Genomic DNA, 26,363 nt, shown 5'->3' with positions numbered 1-26,363 from the left:
TGAAACAAATAATAATGAATTAATGCTTTTATTATAATGGAAGCTTTTGTCCTCCATACAAATGAAGAATTTATTTTTATTGGCACAAACACAAATAACCAGAGAAATAACATTTTATTTAATGTTTTTTTTGTGTGTATTTAATGTTAATTAAAGTGAATTACCACTACAGTCGAGCATTTTTTTATGTATGTATTTATTGATAACAAATAAGGAAAAAGTAACAGACTCACTTTGTACCATTAAAAACGATGTTAATTATTATTTATTATTATTTAATATAGTGACCTGTTGTTTAAGTGCCTGCCACACTGGAATTGATTTGGCGAATTGCCATTTTTTTTGTATATAATATTTTGTTATATTATTTCCAAGAAATATAATTAGTTTATTTTTAAAAATTGCTCCAATAAGAATAGATTTAAAGTAAAATACAACTTTATTTATTTCTTCTCCTTCGACCCAGTCAGGGAGCTGTGCCCCCGAATCTGATTGGACAACGAGCGGCCGACGCCTTCTGACGCAGAACCAATCACAGCGCCAGAACCGGCCGGTTCCCGCACGTCACCCGATGTGCCCCGCCCACAATCGACCTACCCCTCACGAGGAGCTGTGGCTGGTATTTAAAATAAACACACACACACACACACACGGTCTCTCTCTCTCTCTCGTGCCTTCCTAACCGACGGACGGTTGCCGTTAACGGCTCATTGTAACGGTCGGAAGCACGGCGCGAGGATGGAGCCGTTGGTCGCTGCCATCGATCAGGGCACGAGCTCGACGAGGTTTCTGGTGAGTGACGTGTTCAGACGCCCGTTTTCACACGCGACTACTTCATTCATAAAAAACTTTGTGTTTTTAACGGTTAACGTAAAACTTTGTGTTTTTAACGGTTAACGTAAAACTTTGTGTTTTTAACGGTAACGTCGACATTTTATTGTTTATTTGGGACCGGAACTGATCACAAACACCGAGTTCTTCGACTGAACAGAACCGAGCCGCTGTGTTTAATGTTTATTGATAACTTTGGACCAAGCTACAGATGAATTAGCTCGCAGGGTAACTTAACTAACTGTGTGTATTTAAAGTAGAAATAAAACACTTTTATGAATCAGAAGTATAAAGTTGTTCTCCTCGGTTAAATAGATCCTGTAGATTTTATCTTCACTCAGTTTCAGAGGTTAAAACTGTTAGCACGCAATGCTAGCCTCTCTATTAACAGTTACATCAGGAATCGATCATCGATCAATAAACACATTATACACATTAAAACAGGAGAAAGAGGGTACGGGGCAACAAGGAGGAAGCCCCTTACCCACTCTCTCTCTCTCTCTCTCCCCCTCTCTCTCTCTCTCTCTCCCCCTCTCTCTCTCCCCCCCTCTCTCTCTCTCTCTCTCCCACTCTCTGTCTGTCTCTCTCTCTTTCTCTCTCTCTCTCTCTCCCCCCTTTCTCTCTCTCTCCCCCCTCTCTCTCTCCCCCTTTCTCTCTCTCTCCCCCCTCTCTCTCCCCCCTCTCTCTCTCCCCCTCCCTCCCGTCCTTCTTGACATTTCTCAGATATTACAGGTAATCTGATTACAATCACTCACACATGTTATTATAAGGCGAGTAGTAACGAGCCTGCACTTCTTTAAAGACAATAAGAGTATTTAAGATAACATAGGGTAACTTTTGAAAACCTTTAAACCCACTATAAATAAATAAATAAATAAATAAACAGTGAATCCAGTAGATAAAGTTATATGTTGTTACTGTGCCGTTAATTCTATAATAATGTTTGTTTTTACTCAACATCAAACACTAAATATATTCAGTGACTTTTAAGTTGTTGTTTGCATGAAAGACTGTCACAGAAACTCTTTATATCACAGTATTAAGTACATTGCAGTGATTATTGATCATGTTTATGTAGTTCAACTGGGATGTATATATATATATTGGATCATTAATAAGAAGTGATTGCAATTGTGAAGGCAGCGTAGGAGCAACAGTTTAATTACAGTTCATTGTTGATACGTCGAACCAGCTCAAGAAGCTCGTCTCCTTTTAATATCTTCCCGTTCCTTCTCTGGATTTACCTGCGTGTGACTGCAGAAATACTTTTTTTCCCCCCCGAGCAAAACAAGTAAAAATGAATCCGGTTAAATGAACCTTTTGTGAATAAAATTGGGCTCGCTCAAATAGGTCAGCTGGAAGATTCAGACTTGGCTCAGAAGAGTTTGGAGCTTTGTGGAGATAAAAGTTCAATTTGTTAGTTTGCGAGTAGACAGAAAGGATTTTTTTTTGTGCTTGAGTAAATCTGGTAAAAAATAATAATAATAATTGTGAAATCAGCTTTTCTTTGATTTGATCAGCGGAGACCACCGGGAGTCGTCGTGTGTCTGTTCTTATCTCAGAACCTGGTAAATATTTGTTTACAGGACTGTTGTTTGTAAAAAAAAAAAAACAGATGAGAAATACACAAATTTATATAATCTTTATATATTTTGTGTTGAAAAGTTATGGATGTCCACCGCATTGCTCTGGATGGTTACCAGTTCTTACCTTTGACCCCTTTATGAGATCCCTGTCTGAGCGCTGATCTGACAACACTAAAACACAGAAAAGGTGGATTTTAACCAGAAGTTAAACTTTAACCCAGAAGGTCAGTTTTGAGGCTCATCTTGTGAATGATGATAAGCGAACACGCCTCCATAGATGATGACATCCATGACAGAGTTAAAATAAAAGCCCTCAACAGAGCCTCCGAGCTTTATTCCCAGACTTTTTGTGTACATATTTAACAGTGTCACATACAAATCATCTTGATCCAACCCCTGGAAATCCCCCAGACTTCACAAAATTGTGTACTTTTGGATATTTTATGAAGTTATTTTAGAAACTACTATATAAAATCAAATGAATGACCTTTTTCTTGTAGATATTTCTAGATTAGTCGGATCCAGCTGCTTATTACAGACATGATAAAATGACCATGGGTGTGTCACAAGTTCGGAGGTTGTACTTGTCGTACAGAACTTGTATTGGCTTGTATGTAGCTGAATGAGTTTTGAAATCTCTGTGAGGAATCCTTTAAGGTGTCAGTAAACGCTCCGTGGTCCTTGGTTTTAGATTTGTCAGTGTCCATGTCTGACCTGAGTTGGCCTAAAATCAAAATAAAACTCGTATTTGCCGCCTGCGCACCCTCTCACATACTTTCACAGTCATTCAGTTTGTCTCTCCGTGACGATGTGACGATGTTCCCTCTCGCTGTCCAACTGCGTGACTTCAACTGAATGTGACCTCTGTCCCTTTTAGTGTCAGCGGGGTCTGCTCAGTCTTTCTGGATGTGAGAGGATCATAAAGTTGAAAGAGTTCAAGGCTGCAGTGTGACTGGAAACTGCTTGTGGGGGTCGTACGTTCCTCGAGGTTAATGTTTCCAAGTTTTTCCTAGTGTGTGTGTGTGTGTGTAGTATTGCTGTGTTGAAGGGTAATGCTATACAGAAGATGATCCTATTACCTTATTAGAAGAAATGCTGACTTCTGTCTGACTCTATAGGTTACAACTATAATATGCTGCCTCATGGTAAATCTTCCTCCCCCTCTGTAACAGGGAGCAGTCTCTTATTGTGCCAATACACGTTGTCTTAATAAGATAACTGCAACCTCTTTTCACCTCCCTGTACTCGCTGTTTTATTACTGTTCTTTGTCTCTTATGAGTTCAATTTCTCTTTCAGGTGTTCAACGCCAAAACGGCCGAACTGTTGAGTCACCACCAAGTAGAGATCAACCAGAGTTTCCCCAAAGAGGGGTGAGTACGCGGACCTCCGTCATAGGGCTGCTGATTGCTTTTCAATTAATCGTTTGTCTATAAAATGCCAGAAAATAGCGACACTATCTGTTAGAATTTCCTCAAACGTGAGAAGCACCAAACGGCAAATGCATTTTTACTTGTATGACTAAAATGATTATTCGATTATCAAAATTAATGAATTAATCAGTAATAACACAGTAGTCTTGGAGAACGGGCTGCTAAGAAACTCTTAAACCCAACTGAAGCATATTCTCCTGGTACAACTGGATGCACACATAGTAAATCATATTTATTATACCCAATTTACATACAAACAAATATTAAAAGATGTAGTTTTAAAACCATTCTTCGTTGTGCATTTAAAGAACCGAGTTGCACATTGTGATAACTGTGCCTTCCTGTTCCCTTTGAATGTTTACTGGGTTATAATTTAACTACGTTTCAGACGAATCTCTTACTTTGTTTTATGTGTGTAACGTAATGGAGTCTAAGGTCCAGCTCTTATTTTATTGTTCACACAAAAGCTGGCGTGGTTGATGCATATTCAGATCTTACTGTCTACTCAATCTATCCATGGTTGATCAGGACACTGTACAAAGAACCAGAGGCCGTGTATTTGGCACAACCTGCTGTAGTCAGAATATAATCTTTGCTCTATGTTTTATAACACAAACAACAGCTAAATGCTGGATATTGTCACTTTAATGCACATCTCTTGAATCTATCGGGGATCAGTTCAGATCACGTTGCATGGACAAATCAGCCAAGAGGAACTGTTTACTTCTCGTCTACTCAGAAAGACTTTGCACCATCATAACGGTTTCCTCTATTTTAACCCCGTAACTCCAAACCCACTAACACAGTGTAGCCATGTGGTAGGCAACAGGTAGTCACTATCTTTGTATCTGTAGAAACCTGGTTGGGTTTTACATGCCTGTGTTTGTGTTTCAATCAGCTGGGTGGAGGAGGACCCCAAGGAGATCATGCAGTCTGTCTACGAGTGCATGGAGAGGACCTGTGAGAAACTCTCCCAGCTCAACATCGACATCTCCAACATAAAAGGTGAGGGGTTGTGTGTGGGGGGGGGTGTGTACCTAGGACCTTGCTTAACTGTGGGTGGAGATGGAGTGGAGACAGAAACCACACCTAACAGAGAGAGGAATGGGTGGAGGTTTTTTTTTTACATCTATGTTGTTGCTTCTCTCTCAGCGGTTGGTGTGGCCAATCAGAGAGAGACGACCCTGGTTTGGGACAAAGAGACCGGAGAGCCACTCTACAACGCCATTGGTAGGTGCATTAGACGTCTGAGAGAACCAGTATCAATGCCAAATATTCCTATTTACATAGACATTATGTAATATTTAATGTTCCCCCCCATCAGGCATGTTTTAACATGTAAATAGATTGCTTTACTTTTTATAATAATTTGAGATTTTAAATGACATCTACTCCTTCTCCTTCAGTAAAAATCCAAAATCTATAAATAGAAGTCAAACTGCTGAACAACAGGTGTTTCCAAATTTAGACCCCCCCTCCCTCAATTCATCCAGCAATGTGTCTTTTCAAGGTACCTGGAAATTTAGAGACTAGTGCTGTGGCCAAATTAATGTTACAGTTAAAGGGAAAGTGACGTCGATTCAGAAAGTGGAGGAGGAATTATTTCTGTTCTTTCTTTCCATTGCTACAACTTCTTTGGTTACTTCTGAGCTGTAACTTCTTTTAATTTGGGAGATTATGTAATCTTGGAAACAGCTCAGCGGTATGACTACGGTAGGCTGCATCATACTGTAGTGTCCTGTGTCATCACCGTCCCTGCCCCACCACGCACTGTGGCAGTGAGTCGGTGTAGGAGCTGAGCACATGCAGTCACCACCCACCCTAGTCCAGTGTGCTTTTATTACCAGCAAATAGAAGCTTTCATCCCCCAAAAAAGCCCTTACATTCAGTTTGAAAGTCTGGTTCATGTGCAAGCTGTCTCTCGGTTGCTATGTAGAGGAATGTGAGTCATGTGTTGGTGGGTGGGTGTAAAAATTTAAATCTTTCAAATGATTTTGATGGCAGAAGTTTTTGTTTGTAAGGAAATTGAGAACATTTGCTGCTATGTTCCCATTGTTTAAATGCACATACATTGTGCTGTAAGGCAAAAAATGTACATGTTTAGCTGCAGGTGGTAGTTTCTATTTGATGTACTTGTACTTCTATACTTTGAGTTATTTTTTATTTGCTTCAAGTCTCAAAGAAAACAAACACAACAAAACAAAAAAGGCTTCATGAAATTATCTGAGTAGAATTTTAACTTTCGGCCTCAATACTAAATCTACTGTCTGAAACTTGAATATCACAAGAAAAAAAATATAAATATGAGGCGCTAGACAATTATTCATGCTATAGAAGTTAAAGGGGAAACAGTTCAGCTACACAAAAATATGTTCTGAGAATATAAATTTCACAATTTTGACTGAATTTTCGAATCAACCTGGAACAGCTGCTCTGGAGGCAATACTCACATGGAGTTGAGGGTGGCAGAAGAAAGCCCTTAAATGTCAGTCTTCATTCTTTGATCTGCTCTAGATATTTTAGGTTCCTGTGTGTAAGCTCTGCTTTGTCTGTAGTTTGGCTGGACCTGCGCACACAGTCAACGGTGGAGAGGCTCATCACCAAAACTCCCGGCCAAAACAAGAACCACCTCAAGGTGAGAGAGAGAGAGAGAGAGAGAGCCTTCATTTGTTTTTAGCTTTTAGATTCAGACTGCAGCATTCACAAACTCCAGGAATGTGAACAGGATGAGCAGAATATATAAAACATGTGTATGGATGAATGTAATCCTTTGATTCTGAATTACTAAAAGTCTTTACATAGAATAAAAGTCTGGGGAAATTCTTTATTTTTGCTCTAAAATCATTGAGGGTGGTTTATTTTCCTTTTATACCAAATGCGCTAATCTGTGTTTCAACTGTTTCTGCTCTCCAGCACAAGACGGGCCTTCCCATCAGTACCTACTTCAGTGCAGTGAAGCTACGTTGGCTGCTGGACAACGTGGACGAAGTGCGACAGGCAGTGCTGAGTGAGCGCGCCATGTTTGGCACGGTGGACTCTTGGATCATCTGGGTAAGAGCTCCTCAAAGGCTGCAACTGTGCACCGGCTCCGGGTCAGAGAGAGTCGAGTCTGAAAGTTAAGAAAACAGCTTAACTGTGCCGAATTAAGTCTATTTACAGCCTGGAAAATGTTGTTTCCTGTGTGAATCAAAGCGAGGTAGCACGAGAGATGTTACAGCTGTGTTTCCATTTGTGAAACTATGGCCAGAGGTTCACAGAGTCTAGGTAAACGTTTGATGCACACTTGTTATATGCAACGTTATTTTTCCTCAGTGCCTGACGGGGGGCAGGAACGGAGGGATCCACTGTACGGACGTCTCAAACGCCAGTCGCACCATGCTCTTCAACATCCACACCATGGACTGGGACCCTGAGCTCTGCAGGTAAACCCCCACAGGGTGACGGTAAAGAGGATGATGATGACGCTCCCTTTTATGCTGAGTCGGCATTTTAAGCCAGCATCTTTATGACTGTTTGTGCTGTTTGTAGGTACTTCGATGTCCCAATGGAAATCCTCCCCAAAGTCAGAAGCTCCTCTGAGATCTACGGCTGGATGGTGAGCTCCGTTAACGCTGTGTTTTTCTGTGTTTCACTGACACTGTTTGTGTTTGGAGATAGAGCTGATAAGACCTGACCTACTTGAAGATCTTCAGAGCTGCAAATCCATTTAAATTAAGACTTAGCTGTAATCATAAAGTGTGCTGGTGAATGGTCTCATGAAACCTTTTAATCACTGTAATGGTTATAGAACTTGATTAGATAACCGTGTGTAATTGATCAGAATAGCAGATAACTTACTGATAGTGTTACTCGTGAAGTAATAAAGGATTACCAACTCAAATATTGTTGTCCCTTCAAACTTCTGATGGACAGACTCAGTATTTCAGAATGAAAGACAGTCTTATTAAGATGATTTTTAAAACTTATGATCCTGAAAGAATGCTTAAAGAAATGTATATTGATGAGCTGATATCAGAGAAAGCAACGTGCATAACTTGTGCACAAAGCTTTAAAGGTTTTTAAGGTTTTAATCACAAACTTACAGAAAGAGTTCCCATTTATTATCATTCCACATGCTCCCAAAGACTGTGTGTCTGTCTGTCTAATCTGGATTCATGGTTTAAATGGATTTCAGTTAAGTCGAATAAAGTTCCTTATTGTGGTCTCACCCTGATAAATGACCCGATAAGGTGCCGTGTTGTTTTGCTACACTGACAGATGATTTGAACCAATAACACAAACCGTAATGATGTTCTGTCATTTGAAGAGCAATAATAGTGACTGTGTGTGTGTGTGTGTGTGTGTGTGTGTGTGTCTGTGTGTGTGTGTGTGTGTCTCACCGGTGCTGTTATCGTGTGTCTTTGTTTGTCTGTGCTCGTATCTTATCTCCTGACCACAACATGTTAAACCTGTTTTATGCAACATGCACATTGCCCTGCAGTCTGACCTGGCAGCTTTTTTTCGTTGTTTTTCCTTTTATGGGTCAAATTTTTATTTTACCTCAGATTCTAGCTGTCACTGTTATGGTAAAACTACCTTTTTTTTAAATAGCAGCTTGTCTATTTGAGAAGAACCATTTCTCACATGCTGCAACAAGCTTTCTGTCAACTATAGTAAATGATTAAATAAAACTAGAAGAGATGTCCTCTCTGGCTTTACTGATGTTTGCAACAGCCTTATATTGAAATTGTCCAATTCTATCACCAGAAACATGTACATGTAATGTGCATGTAAACAAACCTTCTGCAGTGCTGGTGTTTAACTGGCAAACATATTGCAGCTGTTAAGGTGAACTTAAATGATAATTACTTCCTAATTAGGTAATTAAATGCTCTGCCCTGACTTTGATTTGACAGTATTACATAATGAGATTTATTACATTAAGCTGGACATTTTCAGTGATCATTTAATTGTGTAATAATAAAGTCCAATCGTGTAGATAGCTGTGATTATGCGAACTTATTACATGAATGTTTTTGTTTTGTTATTCTTATTATTGCTACAAATAGGTATTTAACTGTGATACAACACGTCACTTGTTTGGTAAGGGTGCCACTATTGTAGGGAATTGAAATGTGACTGAGCATTATAGTGTTGATCCAGTGGTTTTCAACGTAGACACGCGTCCTGCAGTGTGTTTGTAACGACCTGAGAGGAGCAATTACACAACAGTCAACATTATCCTGCAGTCATTCGTCCAAACTCTAAACTCTGTGTTTCTGTCTTCTCTCCAGAAATCCGGCTCTCTTGCAGGAGTTCCAATCTCCGGGGTAAAGACTCTTCTGCGTGTTATGTAACTGTGTTGTATAGCGACTGTCTATGTGGCCAGTGTGCCGTGGTGTACGTTACATGTGGCTTTCCCTCCAGGCGTTTGAGTTTCCACTACAGACATATGATACTCTTCCCAGGCCAATAATAGCACGGATGCATATTGTGTCAATGCATGTCGACCTAAAAGTGACATGAAACTGATCTTTAGGCATTTAGACGCTTGAATTTAATACTCGCCACACTACTACTTATTTTAGTGTAACTTATTATAGTTCATATTTTTTTTAAAAGGTTTTATTGGCTGTGTTTTTATGTTTGAGTCTTATTCTCATTTATTTATTTGACCATTTAATTGTAAAGTTTTCAGCTGTAAAATGTCCCACCATTCTTTAGTAACCTCATTATTTTCATTCCTATCTAAAATCGTTATCCGTCTCAGACAGGCAGTATTGGTCAGTGGATGTTGTTGGCTTATGTTTAGTGTATATGTATAAATGCATAAATGGACTGTTGTGGTCGTCTAACTGGGAACTTTTCTCCGTCAGTGTCTTGGCGATCAGTCGGCTGCTCTGGTTGGTCAGATGTGCTTCACAGAGGGCCAAGCCAAAAACACGTAAGCCCTCCGCCGTCATCATCTCCCTGGTGCTGAAGTTACATAACATTAAAGACAGTTTGATGTATGTTTAAACATCAAACATGATTGACCTCTATTTCCAGTGGAAAGTAGCTTAAACTAAACTAAACTAAAACATGCTAATTTACGCACGTTAAAACTTATATGCATGTAGAAGATTTTAAAACTTAAAGTAAGAAAACAAGTCAGTTTGACTCGAACGAGCTTTATCGTTCTCAAGCTGCCATCATCTCAACGATGTGTGTTTAAATCTGCCTCTTATTTCAACGTCTTTTTATGAAAATATTTCTCTATTTTGAGAAAGAAAACCGTTAAATCTTCAGGTTAAATCATTTAGAGTTAAAAACAATGGATAAACAATGGGGATCAGTGATTGGTTGTCAGGTACACACAGTCACAGCTCATTCACGTTTCTGTCTGGCTGCTGATCTGTCAAAGAGAGACCGTTCACTGAGAAATATTGGATATTTTGATCCAAACTTTTTGTTGCAAAGTAAAAAGTTGCTAAAGAGGTCAAAAAGTTGCCAAATCTAGTGAGAAACAAGATTAAATCCCCAGTGTACAGATAGTAAGACGGGTTTTGTTGAATAAAGATAACACTTTTTTTATCTGGTAGAAAACTGGAAAAGGAGAAAGTCAAATATTTTCCTTTCCTTATTTCCTTCCTAACCTTTTTAATCAACTTCAAAAGCATATTAGGCATAAATAACAATGGAGAAGTGTGATTAACTCCATCCTTCAGACATAAAGTAAATAAGTGAGCGATGTTATTTGTTCTATGAGTGACTGTCATCAATAATCAATCATTGGTCTCTTTCCCTTTTTCCTTGTTGTGGTAAAGGTATGGGACCGGTTGCTTCCTGCTCAGACATACAGGGACCAAGGTAAGATATTAAATTACATTTGTGGCTTCTGTTCTGCTTTAACTTCACACACGTCACATGTTTTTCCTCTGACTCTGTTAGCCTGTGATGTCAGACCACGGCCTGCTGACCACGGTCGCCTACAAAATGGGAAAAGACGAGCCCACCTGCTATGCACTCGAGGTGTGTGAAAGCTTTTATTAGCCCTTCTCATTCTGAACTCTGCAGGGGCTTACTGCAATGTGGTATACCCTGGTTTGCCTTTTCAACCTGCCTGGTCTGGGTCTGATGTTTCTCCCTCTTCCTCCCAGGGTTCAGTGGCCATCGCAGGGGCAGTGGTACGGTGGCTGAAGGACAACATGGGCATTGTGCAGTCTTCCTCAGAGATCGGTACTTACCCAATCTTATATGAAATTCATGACTCATTCAGAAACAAAAGGCTAAAAAAAAAAAAAAAAAACTATTTGTGCTTAAATAACAACTCTTCCTCTTGTTTTTTTTCTCCCTCGTCTTACTTCAGAGACACTAGCAGCAGCAGCAGGCTCGTCTTACGGCTGTTACTTTGTGCCGGCTTTCTCCGGGCTCTACGCCCCCTACTGGGAGCCCAGTGCAAGAGGGTGAGACAGTCAGCTGTTCAAACACATGTCTGAACCATCAACTGTAATTTGACCCTGAAATGAGGACAAAAGGATGTGACACTTTGATTGTTTGTTTTCTTGTATAGATTCTTAGTGTCTTCCTCAGAGACAGGTCAATGAAGTGAAAGCATGAAAATACACATTAGAAGACTCATTGTAATGTTTATTCAGACTATTTCTCCTCATTGTTTTCCAGCATCATCTGTGGGCTCACTCAGTTCACCAACAGGAACCACTTGGCTTTTGCTGCCCTTGAAGCCGTCTGCTTTCAGACCAGAGAGGTGAGCCGTGTCTCCTTTCTGCTTCTTGCTTTGGGGGGTGGGGTGATTGAGGAAAGCACATGTAGCAACAACTTTCCTAAATGAGTAATACTCCCTGCTGCCAGCTACGTGTGACAACTGACTGCAGATACATTACGTGTTGATGTTTTACTTGTTTGACGTGATGCCACAGAAAGTCACTGTGACTTTATGATTCATGCTAGCTTTGCACTCAACCCTTCAGCTGGAGGGATTCAGGGAAACGACGACTCACTCAAAGCAATGAATATTGCAAGCTGCATGAACCTCCTACAACTTTCCACAAAAACATGATTTTAGCATGAATCATTTCAGAGGCTTGTCTCTGAGTTCGACCGAAGGAAGTGCATAGAGATCTACACCCAGTGCCTTATGAAACCACCCTGTAGATTAATCTGTGTGACGATGTGTTTCACGCCTGTTTTCTAAGGAAACAAATATGATTAATGATGATATCATTTCTGCAACTGACTGAGAAGCATGTGATCCCTTCATAGAAATTAAAACACTGAAAATAGAAAAGCACCAACTTTATGTCAGCAAGAATGTTAATGTTGGGTGTAAAAGTTATTGGTTTGTGTTTAAGTGGCACATTGTGTGTATCTTTTCAGATCCTCGATGCGATGAACCAGGACAGCGGCGTACATCTGACGCAGCTGCAGGTGGATGGAGGCATGACGTCCAACAGGTTACTGATGCAGCTGCAGGCCGACATCCTCTGCATGTCCGTGGGTAGGGAGACTCTCATGTGTACACTTAAAACAGACACATCCAATAAATATACATGTATTTATCAGTTATTTTATCTAAAATACTATTTATGCAAAGCTGCAGTCCAAAGTGTTTATCATTTAAAACAAGTGTGTGTCCATGTACAGTGTAAAGTGAGTTAGTACTCTTTTAAATAGAACATCATGGCAGCAGGAACAACTTCACTTCTCTCCTACAAACCATGTGGGTAACCATCGACACCACCGAGTCTGAACCTGGACATTACACCCTTTCTGTCCTCCTGACTTTTGTCCCAGTTTTAAAAAAACACACATGAACCTTGACTTTGACGTACAAGAGTAGAGTAAGAGCACAAATGTACTGGTGTGTACATATTGTGTGTGCCCATCACGTTACGACGTTACATCAAACAGGACTGACATTACAATGTCCAACTTTCATCCATATTTGTGGATACTGAGATAAATCCGCTGCTTTAAATACTTTTCCAACCTTGGAAGGTTAGTAAAATGCGCCCAAATGTAAGATTGTGTACCAAGCAAAAATACATGAACTTAAGGATCACCTAGAATTTTAACATTGTCCCTCCCTGATTGTGTGTTGCATATTACATGTTGATTTATTCTTTCTGTGTTTCTGCCTGTGTGTGTCTGTCTCATGTTGGTCCAGTGCGACCCACCATGTCTGAGACCACAGCTCTGGGTGCAGCCATGGCAGCTGGTGCAGCTGAGGGAGTCAAAGTGTGGAACCTGAGTCCCGGTCACCTCCCACACATCACATCAGAGAAATATGAACCTCAGATCAACTCTGACGGTAAAGAAAGCAGACCCAGAGGAAATGTATGATAAACCTTTATAGCTACTTGAACTGTATCGCCTCACCTGACCCGTCTGTCTGCCTTCCTCACGAACAGAAAGCGAGTTCCGCTTTGCTCGTTGGAAGAAAGCCGTCCAGAGAGCCATGAACTGGGAGACCACAGAGCCTTGCTGCAATGCCAACGGTACACGTTTGTCTTATTTATTAGTGAAGTTATTCCAGCAGTTGTATGAGATGTTTTTAATGTTTCCTGAACCTTGAGTGGTGACCTGGTGCAGAAGTGTGACTGTCTCAGGTGCTTTCTTTCTCTTCTACTGACGACAGGTTTAGGAAAGAAGACGAACGGCAACCCCTGGGGGGTCCCTCCCACTCCTCCCCCCACCAGAGCCGACCCCTAAGGTCCGACTGCCGCTGCTGCACGCCATGTGTGACAGTGTGAAGTTACAGCACTAACTTCTTCATGTTGTGACGGGGGGCTGGCTGTGGCATGCTCACATTTCCAGGCATCACTAACACAGCGTGTCGAAAGGGTTTGACCAACACAGATATTTCATTTCCAATACAGATGTTTTTAGACTATAAAAGCCACTGAAAATGCTTTGTCCATTATCGGTGGACGCAATAATTATGCCTTTAAATACCTAATTTACAAAACTAATTGAACAGAGTAAATGTAAGTAAGTTACCTCCATCAGATCAGTTGTGGATGACATTATTGTGAACTGAATGAACTCTGTATTGGTCCAGCCCTTGTGTTTATGTTGTATAGGTCTGCATGTGACTGTATTTATTACTTCTCTCACTTTTTCCAGCTGACTGAAAGGGGCCGTTGCTCTGTCACTAGCATAGCTGCAGTTTAAAGTTTAAATCCCTTAAGCACCACTAGAGGTCATCGTACCCGAGAGATGTGGAAGAGAGGTTTAATGTAAGGTCTGACTGAACTCTGAATATGGTGATATAGGGGCAGCAGCGAGTCTGAGTCAGATATCCAAAATGTGTCTTAACCTGAAAATAATCCAGGGCAACCAATTTTGACAATTTATTTGGAGCTGACAACTTAATAACTAGCCTAAATTATATTTAAAAAAAGAGTCATTTAAAGAATCTTAAAGTGAACTCTACTGGGAGTGTAATCCAGCCAAGAGCTGCTGCTGAAGACAATGAGCAGGTAAAAAATGAAATGTAATAAACAAGGTGAGAGGAGTCGAAGGCACAGACACATGCTTATAATTGGATAGAAGTAACAGAACATATTTACGTCTATTGAGTTATGCAACTTCCAAAACTACATTTCACAGCTGTTTGAGGTTTATTTAGATTTCTGTTGACAGTTTTTAAATATTTGTCTGAATCGGTGTAACGTCTGTAGTGATGATGGTAAAAATCGATACAGCAAAGGCAGAGAAAAAATCTGACTTTGAGTCCATAATTTGCTCCAAAAACACCAGATCCTTCCCATAATGCGACTTACTAACATCAACATGGACCCTCTCTACCGGTTCTGGTCTATCTGAACCCGTTTTAACCACAGAGACGAGTCAGATGCTACATGACAGAGCAGCAGTCCCACTGGGTTCACACACGTTTTGCTTCACAACCAGACAAAACGTGTTTGGCTCTATATCTGAATTTTAGTGAAAATATAATAATAAAACATATAAATAATATAATCTTTGTTCCTCTCACAGATCACCAGCAGTAATTGTGGTATAAGACCTTCATGGGAACATGGAAGCCGACAATGGAGCAACACTGGAAGAAGAGCTCACACTGAATAAAGGAGTTGAATGAATGGCTGTGTGATGTGCAGTCGTCTCGGGGCGACGTGTAGCAGTAGTTTCCCATCACTGTGACATGAATGAACACCGTTTTATCATCAACCTCAAGTGCCAGCTGCAATGAAGAGTCGCACAACCTGTGGAGGAGTTCTGAAGCAAGTATGGACCGGTTTCTGATTGGACTTCCTTTGTCTTCCTTTTCTGAAAGAGGGGAAAGTGTTCTTAAAATCTCACAATCCTGTAAATACTCTGAATTTGCCTTCAACCTATAGGAAGGGGAAGACCAGGTGTTCCTATCAAGTAAAGAGTTGCACTATTGTACCTCCTCACCTCAGCAGATACTGTACTGTTTGTTTTTAACCGTCTGTTCTGTGCGTAGTCTTTGTATGTTTTAAAGATCCAAACACAACTCTGAACAGATGTTAGACATGTTGACTGAGACTAATTGTTTTTAAAAATGAAGTTGGGTTTGTTCTGGGAGGAACTAAAGAGGGGAAAGAGACATATTATTGTCTTACAGTTAAAGGTTTCAGGAGACATTTGGGTCGATTTGGGTGTATTTGGGGGGGGGGCTTTCAACAGCACTTTATAATGTATGAAGGAGGATTGTGGGAGCCATGCCGGTGTTTTTAAAGGGAACTGTTTTTAAGGAACTTATTATTTTTTAAGTTCATCATTACTGAAGTCAGTAGGACTAAAGAAACCATTTGTCACATCTGTCCACACACAATCCATTAAGATTTGTTTCAGTCTTATGTAAGCAAAACTTTTACATCCGAATCATCGTACATCCACATGAAAATATGGAAGCTAACTTTAATTCACAATGAAGATAACATTAAGATTAAGTTACATTTAGTGAAAGCTTTTTTAGGTTTTTAATCATTTGAAAAGGGAACATGTGGGTACTGTATTAATTCCTGGTGACTGATAAAGGTTTGTTCATCTTTGTAATGTGTAATTATCCCAGAGTCTATCTCCAAGACAGTTTATGTTATCTGACAATTTTTTCCTCCGATTTGTTGACAAGATGTTTAGCAAGAATCCTTCAGCTCTGTAGGAATGTATAGATGCTGTAATAAATGCAAAAACCTGACTTGAATAATAAAATTGAGTACATTCTTTGTAATTAGAAATGTCTACATAATTATTGATGAAGCAAACGATGTTTTTAAGTCAATAGAGATTTAATATTACCAGTCAGGAGGAAGGAAGAAATGTTAGAAAAGTTGTGTTGAACAGGACGTCCACACGAGGAATCCTTCAGCACCCACAATGTTTACATTTACAAAATACCTTTACATAACTCGTAGGAGGAAAATGGGGTGTAGATAATGTCTGAGGGACGTGTGGTCCCTAAACACAACATGGCACCCGGTCCAAAGCAGGAAGTTCATGTAATAAAAAAAAAAAAAAAAAAAAATTGGGGCCAGTTCTTCAAATACACAGGAGAGGAATCAGTCCAGGATTTAGTTCCTTTGAAGGGCTTCAGCGGGAGAACTGCCTCTTGTCACCCTTTCCTTTGTTGACGTGCTTGAAGAATTTGGATTTTTGCACCTTGTTGGACTTCTGGTATCCAAAACCGCCTCCACCGCCTCGCTTCTGTATCTTCACACCTCTACCGCTGTGGACGTCTGGAGAGGAGTTCGGTTAAGGAAAACAACACTGGTTTTTAAAAGACATTTCCATTAATTATGTAAAATCAGTTTGCCTGATTCTGAGGCTGGTGTCAGACATCAAACAGCCGTTTCTGGGTTGAAAAAGCAATTAACCCTAGCAATAAGATTTTATTGATAGACATACCATTATCTACTCTGCTTATCGGTCCGATTCTTTGTCAATACAACACTTTTATTACATCTGAGCCCAGTGTAGATTAAAGAGTTATAGTAGTTTGAATTTCTTTGTGAAATGAGGGCCGCGCTTTAGACTGTTTCTTCCTCTCTGCCTTGACTCCTTGTTGTAACTTTCCAGACACGAGTTTGAGGACATTGTTTTGTAATGTGTAATGGGCAGAAAGACGTGCCAGATTGTGGAATAAATTCCAGTGGATCAGGCGATTTGGACCCGGGTCTCGATTCCAATCTCTATGAGCAAAGGGGGGGGTGGGACTAAAGCTGTGTGCCAGAACCAAGAAGGAGTAATTACAATGGTGACTGCTGTAGACAAGATAGACGCATGTATTCTCAGTATGACCCGACATCGGCATGTCAGTCTGAAATCAGGATTACAAACCTTTTCTTTTTTTTATAAACATATACTAAATGGATTAAAACACATCAAACTGAACAGTGTGCAGTGCCAAATGTAACAGATTGTGTGTAGAACCGCAGCAAAGGATACTCAGATCAACATAGGGGGGGACTTTGAAGCCGAAGGACTGCGCCACCATGGGGAGGTTGAGGGTGTTGACGCTGTAGATCTGTTTGAGCGAGTGGGAGTCGTAGGCTCTGACGTAGGACTTGTAGGCCTCTTGGGCTGACTTGTGGAGATAGTAGTTCTTCTCAATCAGCTTCTCCATCTAAAAAGAACCAGAGGCAAGTTTGAAATTAGACCTGGACAGCCAACCAACAACTTAACGATATATACTGGAACTGGAGAGGTAGATTTCTTACCTGGGACTGGATATCGGAGATTTTACTCCAAGAAAAGTCAAACTCGCTCAACGGGACCTGGACAACACAGGACACGTGTGAATACAGGCAAATCCCATTTAAAGACATGACACATTAGTATCAGTAAAGGCTGCAAAAACTGACTGTAAAACTGGACATTTTGGAATTATTTGACGCTATAAAGACAAAGGAGGTAGCAACCAGCTGTGTATTTAAATGAAAACCGGCATTTTCAGATGGTTACCTTTGCCTGTTTCAGGAAGCGGAGGAAGCCGAGCTCTTCCGGTCGGAGGATCAGGAGCGCGTGCCCTCTGCCATTGATGCCTCTGGCTGTCCTGCCCACCCTGTGGATGTACTCCTGTGGAACGAGAGTAGAGTTTTAAAGTCTTAATCTGGGACTTGACCCCAACTCAGAAAGTGCCCTTCAAGTCAGACCCGTATTAAAGGCTCTGTGAACGTCGTTGGTTAAAGCAGATTTTCTCTGAATTAGTATCTTGTCGTATTATGACGTAGTTTTGATACCTTTGGGTCATCTGGGGGGTCGTACTGGACGATCCAGTCCACCTCAGGGATGTCCAGCCCTCGAGCTGCCACGTCAGTACACAGCAGGATGCCAGAGTCCGCGTTGCAGAACTGGAAGAAGGTGGTGGTACGTTTGGTCTGCTTCTGCTTGCCCTGTGAGACAGACGGAGAAACAGTTGCAGCTGAGGCATCTGAATACCACATGACTTCAGGATAGGGCTGCAAGTAACAATTATTTCCATCATGGGTCCATGAAAAGTCAGAAAATGTTGATCACTGTTTCCCAAAGCCCAAGGTGAGATTAATGTCATACTACAACCAGAAAATATTCACATTTGAGAAGCTGAAATCTGAAAATTTTACATTTTTTCTACGCAAAAATTACGCAAAATTATTAATTTAATAGCTGAAAGGGAATTAATTAATGAGCCAATCATTGCAACTCTACTTTATGATGCTCAAAAGGTAAGTGATTAGTCTTACGTGGATGGCCATGACAGGCAGGTCGATGTAGTTGAGTAGTTCATAGTGGAATTTCACAGACATACAGGAAGAGAAGAAGACCATCAACTTCTTCTTGCGGTTCTTCTTCAGGAACGTGAAGAGCAGCAGGAAGCGCTTCTCTGACGGGCATACTACATAACCCTGAAACACACCAAACATCAGTTTATACATCAGTTTATTTATAGTATATATGGGAACAGATTGAAGAGAAAGGTAGCGGACTGTACCTGCTCCAGGCCATCTACAGTGGCGTTGTCTTTGTTGTCATCCACGCCGACATAGAGGGGCTCTCTCTTCAGGGAGATACGAGCCAAGTCCTCCACCTTACGGGTCTGAGTGGCTGAAAACAGCATGGTCTGTCTCTTCTCTGGAGGAAGCAGAGGCACAAACATTAAGCAGTGATGGGTCACAGACAGATTAAACTGCACACAGCCTGTGGAAACGGCTGTATTGGGCTTTTTTGTGGCTCTAGTCTGAGAAAATAACTCGTCTTTGCTTTGGTTTGGAGACATTTTAACAGAAAGCCTGTGTTACATGGCAGGGAGGGTCTGATAAAGGATGCCAGGTTGCATTATGGGAAGGATCCAGTGTTTTTAGAGCACATTATGGACTGAAATCCAATGACAGGGGAAGGAGAGTGGGCAGCAGTTGATACGTACTCGGCAGCAGTTTGATGATCTGCTTCAGTTCCTCCTCGAAGCCCACCTCTAAGATACGATCGGCCTCGTCAATAATCAGACACTGTAGGTTCTTGTACATGAATCCAGTAGTATTCTGAAGACACAAAGAGTCTTTTTTTAATATTCTTATACAAGCAGGAGCAATAAAATTGACAGAAATAGCACATACAATAGTCCAAGAAACATTGGTAGTGAGATTTCTGTGCCGTATGTCCCGTCAGAACTCACCTGGAGGTGGTCCAGCAGACGGCCAGGAGTGGCCACCAGGATGTTGACGCCGTTGGCCAGTCTTTGGGCCTCAGCTGAGCGGTTGCTGCCCCCCATAATCAGGCCAAAGGTGTGCACGTGGTGCGCCATCAGCTCCTTCAGCACACCGTACGTCTGCATTGCCAACTCGCGTGTGGGTGAAAGGATCACTACACCGGTTCCTGGGGAGAAAGAGAAGAGGAGGTTAGTTAAGGACTCAGCTTTTCTGTATCATTCAGTCTGAGACATCAAGCTTTATGCTATTATTATATTAAATTAACAGGAGTATTACCGTTCCTGGGCATGAACTTGAGTTTGTAGATGAGCTCTATAGACGGGATGAGGAAGGCCAAGGTTTTACCGCTACCTGTCTTGGCAGCAGCCAGAACATCCCTGCAGAACAAAAGCAAACAGAAACACTGTAAGTATCCACAAAGGTCATGATATGGTTGTCAAAAGACCTGAAACCCAGTTTGACATCAGTTACAACCAACTGATCTGAAACTCACCTCCCCTCCAGCAGGGGGCGAATACTTTTGTGCTGGATCTCAGTCATGTGTTCGAAGCCCATCTCCTTCACTGCTTTCAGCGTGTGCTCGCTCACCAGCTCAGCAAGAGAGGCAAAGGATGTGTCCTCGAATGCTCCTGAAAGTCAACAGTCGATGATGAGTGCAATGCTTTCCCAAAAGCAGATCCCATTTAACCAAAAGGCCAAAGGGGAAGAGTGAGAAAACAGAAAACAGATTATTTTCCTGGCGAATTAATCAGCCGTGGGAAACTAGTGTCCTTGCAGTCGCTCCTGTCAGGAGAATCACTGGTGACTCCTCCCAAAGACAACCACAAGAGTCTCTGTATGCCTTAGTTGACACCCGTTTCATGATGGAAACACTGAGCGGGCAACACATAAAGGCAACGCAGCTGAAATGTGTTCAACATTGGGGAACTTGGTCTGTAAATAGACCGAATAGAATTTCAATGTTAGATAAAGAGGGGAAAAAAACATTTTCTGGTTACTGAATGAAACCACAGAGCGCTACAGAAACAAGGTTATGATCTGCTTTCTGACCAAACATGATTTCGTAAATAAGAAACCAGGTTAAAATCAAACCCAGCTGAATCTCTGCTGAAGGTTTCCTGTTCACCAATCAGGTGTCTAACCAGGTTAATAATGTAGTTTATACACACATGTGTATGAGTGAGAGACAGGGCAGCTAAATGTTTCACTGTAACCCGGAGTGTCTTTGTCTCTAGTCCTCTCAGACATGGAATTGGGAGCATTGTTGGTTTTCATTTATGTGTTGAAGTGATCTGACATTCAAACACCTTCACCAGCTTTATTCAAGCATGACATTCAGAGATATTTACATTCAGAGGCAACACTACAGAGCTGATCTGTAAAACTAAAAAAAATCAAGTGGTGGGTGGATTTTAAACTTATTCTGTGACTGAATTACTGTCAATCTCTGTGGTTTCGTTATTGATGAATATAATGAGCATGAGGGAAAAGTTAAACCAGGTCTGTGTCCACTAGAACATACACAATATAGAGTTCTGCTTCCTATTTTAAACAGTTTAACACTCTTAAAACTCATTTACTTCTAATTTGCAACTGTGTTTTAATGTTTTTTTATACCAGAAATTGGCATAAATATAAAGTTTAGACAAAGACTGACAGTCTGATGATTGCTGTTGTTTTCTACAAGGGATAAAAAAAATTAATTTAATTCAGACTGTAGCAGCGTTACTCGACTGACACTTTATTTTTAAATTAACCTGTAGTGTCGCAGTTTTTATGGAAAACGTCTGACTCAGACATGAAAAATTCCCATCGCCTGTACATAAATACGTCTGAAAGTGACTCTTGAATAAAAACTTGAATGTGTATTTTATCTAACAAACTTTTGACACCAGGTTCTTCCTCACTACAGACGCTCCTCTTCCCTCTTCACCTTCTGTACGTGACCCTTTTCTGTAGTACCTGTTAAACCAGACGGTAGTTCAGGTTGATCCTCCTCTTCCTCCTCATCTGAGGCTCCCTCGTGTTCATCAGAAGACTGTTCTCCATCTTCATCTGCTACCGCTGCTCCTTCCTCCTCTTCATCATCATCTTCTTCTTCTTCTTTCACTGTTTTGGTCTTCTTTTCAGCTGGAATGAAGACACGCGTAAGTTAGCCGTCACAAACAACCCGACACGTCCCAACTCTCAGGTTGAGGGAACCTGGATCCTCCAGATGTTACCTGGATCCTCCAGATGTTACCTGGTGATCCAGATGTTACCTGGTGATCCAGATATTACCTGGTGATCCAGATGTTACCTGGATCCTCCAGATGTTACCTGGTGATCCAGATGTTACCTGGTGATCCAGATATTACCTGGATCCTCCAGATGTTACCTGGAGATCCAGATGTTACCTGGATCCTCCAGATGTTACCTGGTGATCCAGATATTACCTGGATCCTCCAGATGTTACCTGGAGATCCAGATATTACCTGGATCCTCCAGATGTTACCTGGAGATCCAGATATTACCTGGATCCTCCAGATATTACCTGGAGATCCAGATATTACCTGGATCCTCCAGATGTTACCTGGATCCTCCAGATGTTACCTGGTGATCCAGATGTTACCTGGAGATCCAGATGTTACCTGGATCCTCCAGATGTTACCTGGATCCTCCAGATGTTACCTGGATCCTCCAGATGTTACCTGGAGATCCAGATGTTACCTGGTGATCCAGATGTTACCTGGTGATCCAGATATTACCTGGATCCTCCAGATGTTACCTGGATCCTCCAGATGTTACCTGGTGATCCAGATATTACCTGGATCCTCCAGATATTACCTGGTGATCCAGATGTTACCTGGATCCCCCAGATGTTACCTGGTGATCCAGATGTTACCTGGATCCTCCAGATGTTACCTGGTGATCCAGATGTTACCTGGATCCTCCAGATGTTACCTGGAGATCCAGATATTACCTGGATCCTCCAGATATTACCTGGATCCTCCAGATATTACCTGGTGATCCAGATGTTACCTGGTGATCCAGATGTTACCTGGATCCTCCAGATGTTACCTGGATCCTCCAGATGTTACCTGGAGATCCAGATGTTACCTGGATCCTCCAGATGTTACCTGGTGATCCAGATATTACCTGGATCCTCCAGATGTTACCTGGTGATCCAGATATTACCTGGATCCTCCAGATGTTACCTGGTGATCCAGATATTACCTGGATCCTCCAGATGTTACCTGGAGATCCAGATGTTACCTGGATCCTCCAGATGTTACCTGGAGATCCAGATATTACCTGGATCCTCCAGATGTTACCTGGTGATCCAGATGTTACCTGGAGATCCAGATGTTACCTGGATCCTCCAGATGTTACCTGGATCCTCCAGATGTTACCTGGTGATCCAGATGTTACCTGGTGATCCAGATATTACCTGGATCCTCCAGATGTTACCTGGATCCTCCAGATGTTACCTGGAGATCCAGATGTTACCTGGATCCTCCAGATGTTACCTGGTGATCCAGATATTACCTGGATCCTCCAGATGTTACCTGGTGATCCAGATGTTACCTGGATCCTCCAGATGTTACCTGGAGATCCAGATATTACCTGGATGATCCAGATATTACCTGGATCCTCCAGATGTTACCTGGTGATCCAGATGTTACCTGGTGATCCAGATATTACCTGGATCCTCCAGATGTTACCTGGAGATCCAGATGTTACCTGGTGATCCAGATGTTACCTGGTGATCCAGCTGTTACCTGGTGATCCAGATGTGTCAGCGAGCTTTCTTTTCTTCTTTGACTTCTTCTTCAGAGGAGTTTCTTCTGTCGTGGTCCCCTCCTCGGGCTGCTTCTTCCTCTCTGTTCTCTTGGGCTTGTTGTCTGTCTTACAGCCATCCTCCTCTTCCTCCTCCTCTTCCTCCACCGGCCCGGTTGACTTCACTGTTAAAAGCAACAAACTGTCAGCACATCTGTTGACGCTTCAATCTTACAGGACAGCTGTCTTTGGGTAGTAAGTAACAATAATCAGTGACACAAATAAAGAATTAAATAAACTAACATCGTGTCTGTGAGTTACAGGTCGTGGCGTGAGGAGCTAACGAAGCTAACGACGCTAACGACGCAGGTTGAAGTTCGTCACCGCGTCAGAAAACAAACAACAACAACCGGATACTTTTGTTTACAAACACGTACCGGTCTCCTCTTCTTCCTCGGGTCGCTTCTGGAGCAGTTTACGCTCTTTGTTCTTCTCATTTCGTTTCTGGATTTTCTTCCGGAGGAGCTTCGTCTGGAGGTCCGCCATGCTAACACGTGTGTGTGTGTGTGTTCAGGACCCCTCGACGGGACCAGTCTGCAAGTGCCTGAGTGAAACTGCTGAGGACCTCGCATAGCGGACAGGCAGGAACAATTTGGAGATAAATTAAATAGAAGCGATGGCATAAAAGTTGCAAACAAACGTAATACAATTTGCTACAAGATTCATTTTAAGGTATTTTAAGAAATATCCGTATCTGGTAAAATAAGCACATAGGAGTGCAACAGAAGCTCTGCCTGACTATATATTCAATATATTCACACCACCATCTGCTGGCCAGTGGCTGCAACTGTCAGTGTTTGCCTCCTGAATACAGCACAGGTTGCAGACACCATTCAAAAAGAAGAAGAGTACCTCTTCACACAGAGAACACAAAGGCCAACAAGAGGGGGAAACCTTTAATAGGAGCAGGACATCAAGACACAGCTCATAACTTTTTGTTATTTGTAAATGAGTTGGTCTGAACTGTTTTCTGAAAGGCATATATTCATTAGAAACCGGATATCTTGCGTTTGAAAAGGCAGCAAAGTGTCTCTCTTCTCTGTGATTCCCGATGTTAGACGATGCTTCAGATTCCTCTCTATCTCTGGTAATAGTCCCGTATCTTGAAATCCTCCTCAAAGTGCGACTCAGTGCTCATTAAGGAGAACATGACTGACACTTGTTGTTATCGCTTACTGTTGAATAACTCATTTAAGTCTAAAAACTACTGAATCAGGAGACAACGGTGGCGCAATCTCTAAATCTAAACGTTCAGGCCAGCGGCAGTGACTCCTCCTCAACCTTGACCATGTGTGGCTCCGTCTCTCTTTTGATCTCAGGAGCCTGATTAATAGCCTGAGAGCTGTTTTCACTCATCCCCTCCAGCGTTTGGTTTTGCTGGACGGTCTGACTCCTGCATATTCTCCTCATGTGCTTCATCTCCTCCCATCTCTGCATCCTCCTTCCGACCTCACACTCTTTCTTTCTCCGCAGCAACCTCTGCCTCCAGGAGCCGGTTGCCTGTGAACACGCCTGCCGGGGCCTGGAGCAGCTCCTTGACGGCGCGCTCTCCCCCATCCCGGGCCCCCGAACGCACCGCCTCTGCAGGTCCTCCTCCACCGCTTTGTACACCAGGTCTGTGATGTCTCGGCGCAGTCTCATGAGCACCATAGGGTCTTTAATCTGACGCATATCCGCCAACATCACCTCTGCAAACTGGCTCAGTATGTCGTGTTTGGATGTGTCTGCCGTCTGGTCCGGCGGGTCCGGGTGCGGGCAGCTCAAAGACATCACGTCGGTGACTTGAGGCTGTGGGTTTGGGCAGTGTAGGGGAGCGGGGTTCTGGATGGGGGAGACAAACTGGGGTTCATCGTCCAGATCTTGTGCAGTCACATCAGCATCCAGCGGGCTACCAAACGAGCTCCCCATCTCCTGGTCAATACTCTCTTCAGTCTCCAGCTCCTCGTCGTCCTCTTCCCGATAATCATTTTCCTCCTGCAAGAAGTTAAACGTGAAAATCATGCAGGGAAGCATCTGCAGGAGGTTTTTTTTTTTGTGTGTGTTAGTTTGAAGCTTACCAGATAGGATTCACCTCGCCTGCGAACTATGTAAGGCCTCAAGAAATCCAGTTTCTCCCTGAGCATCTTTTGCTGGACAGTGCTGACCCTCTCGGGATGCCACAACACCCTCCCGTACTGAGTCCGGAGGGATCTCGATCTTCTCTCAACATCAGATACTGCCAGGAAAAAGAACAGTTGTAATTAAGTAGTAAAGAAGTGATGATGAACTATAAAGACTATCTCATTTCTTGCACAGTGTAAATAAAAACCTAACATCATGTCAGCCTAAACTCAAATAAAGTGAGTTCAGCTGGGTTCACTTCTTGCTTTGCATCATTTTCTATGCAACACAAACTGAACGCAGCATCCACATCAGACCAGTGTTTCATGCATTTCAGCCCTTTCATCCTCTCACCAGGCTTTCCGATGGACAACGCGAACTCGCTCCACAGCTTCGTCTTCAGATCCTTGTCGTAGTAAGAATCCACCGAGGAATTAAAAAGGCAATCGTGTTTGCGCCAGAAGTCTATCAGCATGTTGTCCATCGTGGGACCCCAGTGTGGCCCCCGGATCTGACCCCGAAAGTGTGTCATAGTCTGCAGAGAAAAAACTCTCGTCATCTATCATAATCATTTATTATGATAAAACACCGGTCGGTGCCTCTCGCAGGATTATGTGTCGCTTCTTCTCCAGTTTAGCTGCACCCCGGATGGAATAACAATGTACAGGACGAGTACTGCCACCACCTGATGTGGAGTGAGGACTGGAGATTTTTACAGTTTATATTAGGATTTTTTATTGTTATTTTAATTTTATTTATTTATTTACTGCACAGAAATCAGGAGAGCCTAAGAGGAACTATATTATTATAAATATAATTAATAGTTATTATATAATATCATATATAATGTACACATAATTAATATGTAGCCTACATTCATACAAATAGTTATTTTTGTTTTATTATTTATTAGTATTAGGTTGCTTTTGTTATATGGTGGCTA

The 26,363-nt window shown here is 41.9% G+C and overlaps 3 protein-coding genes across 8 annotated transcripts; 1 reads left to right on the top strand and 2 right to left on the bottom strand.

The window, feature by feature from the left end:
* Positions 1 to 618: 618 nt before the first annotated feature.
* LOC127366199 (glycerol kinase-like) lies at positions 619 to 16,054 on the top strand. 3 transcript variants are annotated; one of them, XM_051405045.1, is made up of 20 exons: positions 620 to 792; positions 3,715 to 3,788; positions 4,747 to 4,853; positions 5,001 to 5,078; positions 6,404 to 6,483; positions 6,762 to 6,899; positions 7,161 to 7,270; positions 7,377 to 7,443; positions 9,122 to 9,157; positions 9,704 to 9,771; positions 10,634 to 10,676; positions 10,758 to 10,838; positions 10,967 to 11,045; positions 11,176 to 11,272; positions 11,490 to 11,574; positions 12,204 to 12,324; positions 12,994 to 13,137; positions 13,238 to 13,324; positions 13,465 to 13,539; positions 14,829 to 16,054. In XM_051405045.1, exons 1-19 carry the CDS (start codon positions 739 to 741, stop codon positions 13,536 to 13,538), a joined length of 1,623 nt encoding a protein of 540 aa, XP_051261005.1. In that variant the 5' UTR covers positions 620 to 738; the 3' UTR covers position 13,539; positions 14,829 to 16,054. The 3 variants fall into 3 exon arrangements, with proteins under 3 accessions (XP_051261006.1, XP_051261005.1, XP_051261007.1); XM_051405047.1 differs by lacking the exon at positions 620 to 792 and adding an exon at positions 3,299 to 3,405; XM_051405046.1 differs by lacking the exon at positions 13,465 to 13,539 and having other exon boundaries at positions 619 to 792.
* Positions 15,721 to 23,859, bottom strand: ddx18 (DEAD (Asp-Glu-Ala-Asp) box polypeptide 18). Of its 4 annotated transcripts, XM_051405040.1 has the most exons (21): positions 23,698 to 23,859; positions 23,263 to 23,445; positions 23,011 to 23,088; positions 22,913 to 22,951; positions 22,699 to 22,776; positions 22,523 to 22,561; positions 22,367 to 22,444; positions 21,937 to 22,034; positions 21,763 to 21,781; positions 21,464 to 21,631; positions 19,995 to 20,130; positions 19,778 to 19,878; positions 19,468 to 19,667; positions 19,219 to 19,333; positions 18,787 to 18,926; positions 18,539 to 18,700; positions 18,056 to 18,208; positions 17,778 to 17,891; positions 17,534 to 17,590; positions 17,262 to 17,439; positions 15,721 to 16,552 (listed from the first exon to the last, which is right to left on the bottom strand). In XM_051405040.1, the coding sequence occupies exons 1-21, from the start codon at positions 23,804 to 23,806 to the stop codon at positions 16,407 to 16,409; spliced, it is 2,391 nt and encodes a 796-aa protein (XP_051261000.1). In that variant the 5' UTR covers positions 23,807 to 23,859; the 3' UTR covers positions 15,721 to 16,406. The 4 variants fall into 4 exon arrangements, with proteins under 4 accessions (XP_051261000.1, XP_051261001.1, XP_051261003.1 ...); XM_051405041.1 differs by lacking the exons at positions 21,763 to 21,781; positions 22,367 to 22,444; positions 22,523 to 22,561; ... (1 more) ...; positions 22,913 to 22,951; positions 23,011 to 23,088 and adding exons at positions 22,230 to 22,268; positions 22,582 to 22,659; positions 22,777 to 22,834; positions 22,874 to 22,893 and having other exon boundaries at positions 21,918 to 21,956; XM_051405043.1 differs by lacking the exons at positions 21,763 to 21,781; positions 22,367 to 22,444; positions 22,523 to 22,561; ... (1 more) ...; positions 22,913 to 22,951; positions 23,011 to 23,088 and adding exons at positions 22,230 to 22,268; positions 22,582 to 22,659; positions 22,972 to 23,010 and having other exon boundaries at positions 21,918 to 21,956.
* Positions 23,860 to 24,201: 342 nt separating this feature from the next.
* On the bottom strand, positions 24,202 to 26,156 carry LOC127366201 (uncharacterized). Its single transcript, XM_051405049.1, has 3 exons — positions 25,775 to 26,156; positions 25,378 to 25,535; positions 24,202 to 25,294 (listed from the first exon to the last, which is right to left on the bottom strand). Exons 1-3 carry the CDS (start codon positions 25,977 to 25,979, stop codon positions 24,572 to 24,574), a joined length of 1,086 nt encoding a protein of 361 aa, XP_051261009.1. The 5' UTR covers positions 25,980 to 26,156; the 3' UTR covers positions 24,202 to 24,571.
* Between the last annotated feature and the right edge of the window lie 207 nt (positions 26,157 to 26,363).

This window comes from Dicentrarchus labrax, unplaced genomic scaffold (assembly GCF_905237075.1).
Source record: "Dicentrarchus labrax unplaced genomic scaffold, dlabrax2021, whole genome shotgun sequence".
Taxonomy (NCBI): domain Eukaryota; kingdom Metazoa; phylum Chordata; class Actinopteri; family Moronidae; genus Dicentrarchus; species Dicentrarchus labrax.
The sequence above is the reverse complement of the archived record's forward strand: the minus strand, read 5'-3'. Positions and strand labels throughout refer to the sequence as shown.

What these genes read in the sequence shown, in the direction of transcription:
- LOC127366199 (XM_051405045.1), top strand. Translation starts at nt 739, where the DNA reads ATGGAGCCGTTGGTCGCTGCCATCGATCAGGGCACGAGCTCGACGAGG. An exon ending in CTGAGATCTACGGCTGGATG is followed by an intron (nt 7,444 to 9,121) that starts GTGAGCTCCGTT and finishes TCTTCTCTCCAG; the next exon opens with AAATCCGGCTCTCTTGCAGG. An exon ending in CATCCTCTGCATGTCCGTGG is followed by an intron (nt 12,325 to 12,993) that starts GTAGGGAGACTC and finishes ATGTTGGTCCAG; the next exon opens with TGCGACCCACCATGTCTGAG.
- ddx18 (XM_051405040.1), bottom strand. Translation starts at nt 23,806, where the DNA reads ATGGCGGACCTCCAGACGAAGCTCCTCCGGAAGAAAATCCAGAAACGA. An exon ending in GGTAATATCTGGATCACCAG is followed by an intron (nt 22,562 to 22,698) that starts GTAACATCTGGA and finishes TGGAGGATCCAG; the next exon opens with GTAACATCTGGAGGATCCAG. An exon ending in GTCTGCTGGACCACCTCCAG is followed by an intron (nt 19,334 to 19,467) that starts GTGAGTTCTGAC and finishes TTGTGTCTTCAG; the next exon opens with AATACTACTGGATTCATGTA.
- LOC127366201 (XM_051405049.1), bottom strand. Translation starts at nt 25,979, where the DNA reads ATGACGAGAGTTTTTTCTCTGCAGACTATGACACACTTTCGGGGTCAG. An exon ending in GTTGTCCATCGGAAAGCCTG is followed by an intron (nt 25,536 to 25,774) that starts GTGAGAGGATGA and finishes TTTTCCTGGCAG; the next exon opens with TATCTGATGTTGAGAGAAGA. An exon ending in GGCGAGGTGAATCCTATCTG is followed by an intron (nt 25,295 to 25,377) that starts GTAAGCTTCAAA and finishes AACTTCTTGCAG; the next exon opens with GAGGAAAATGATTATCGGGA.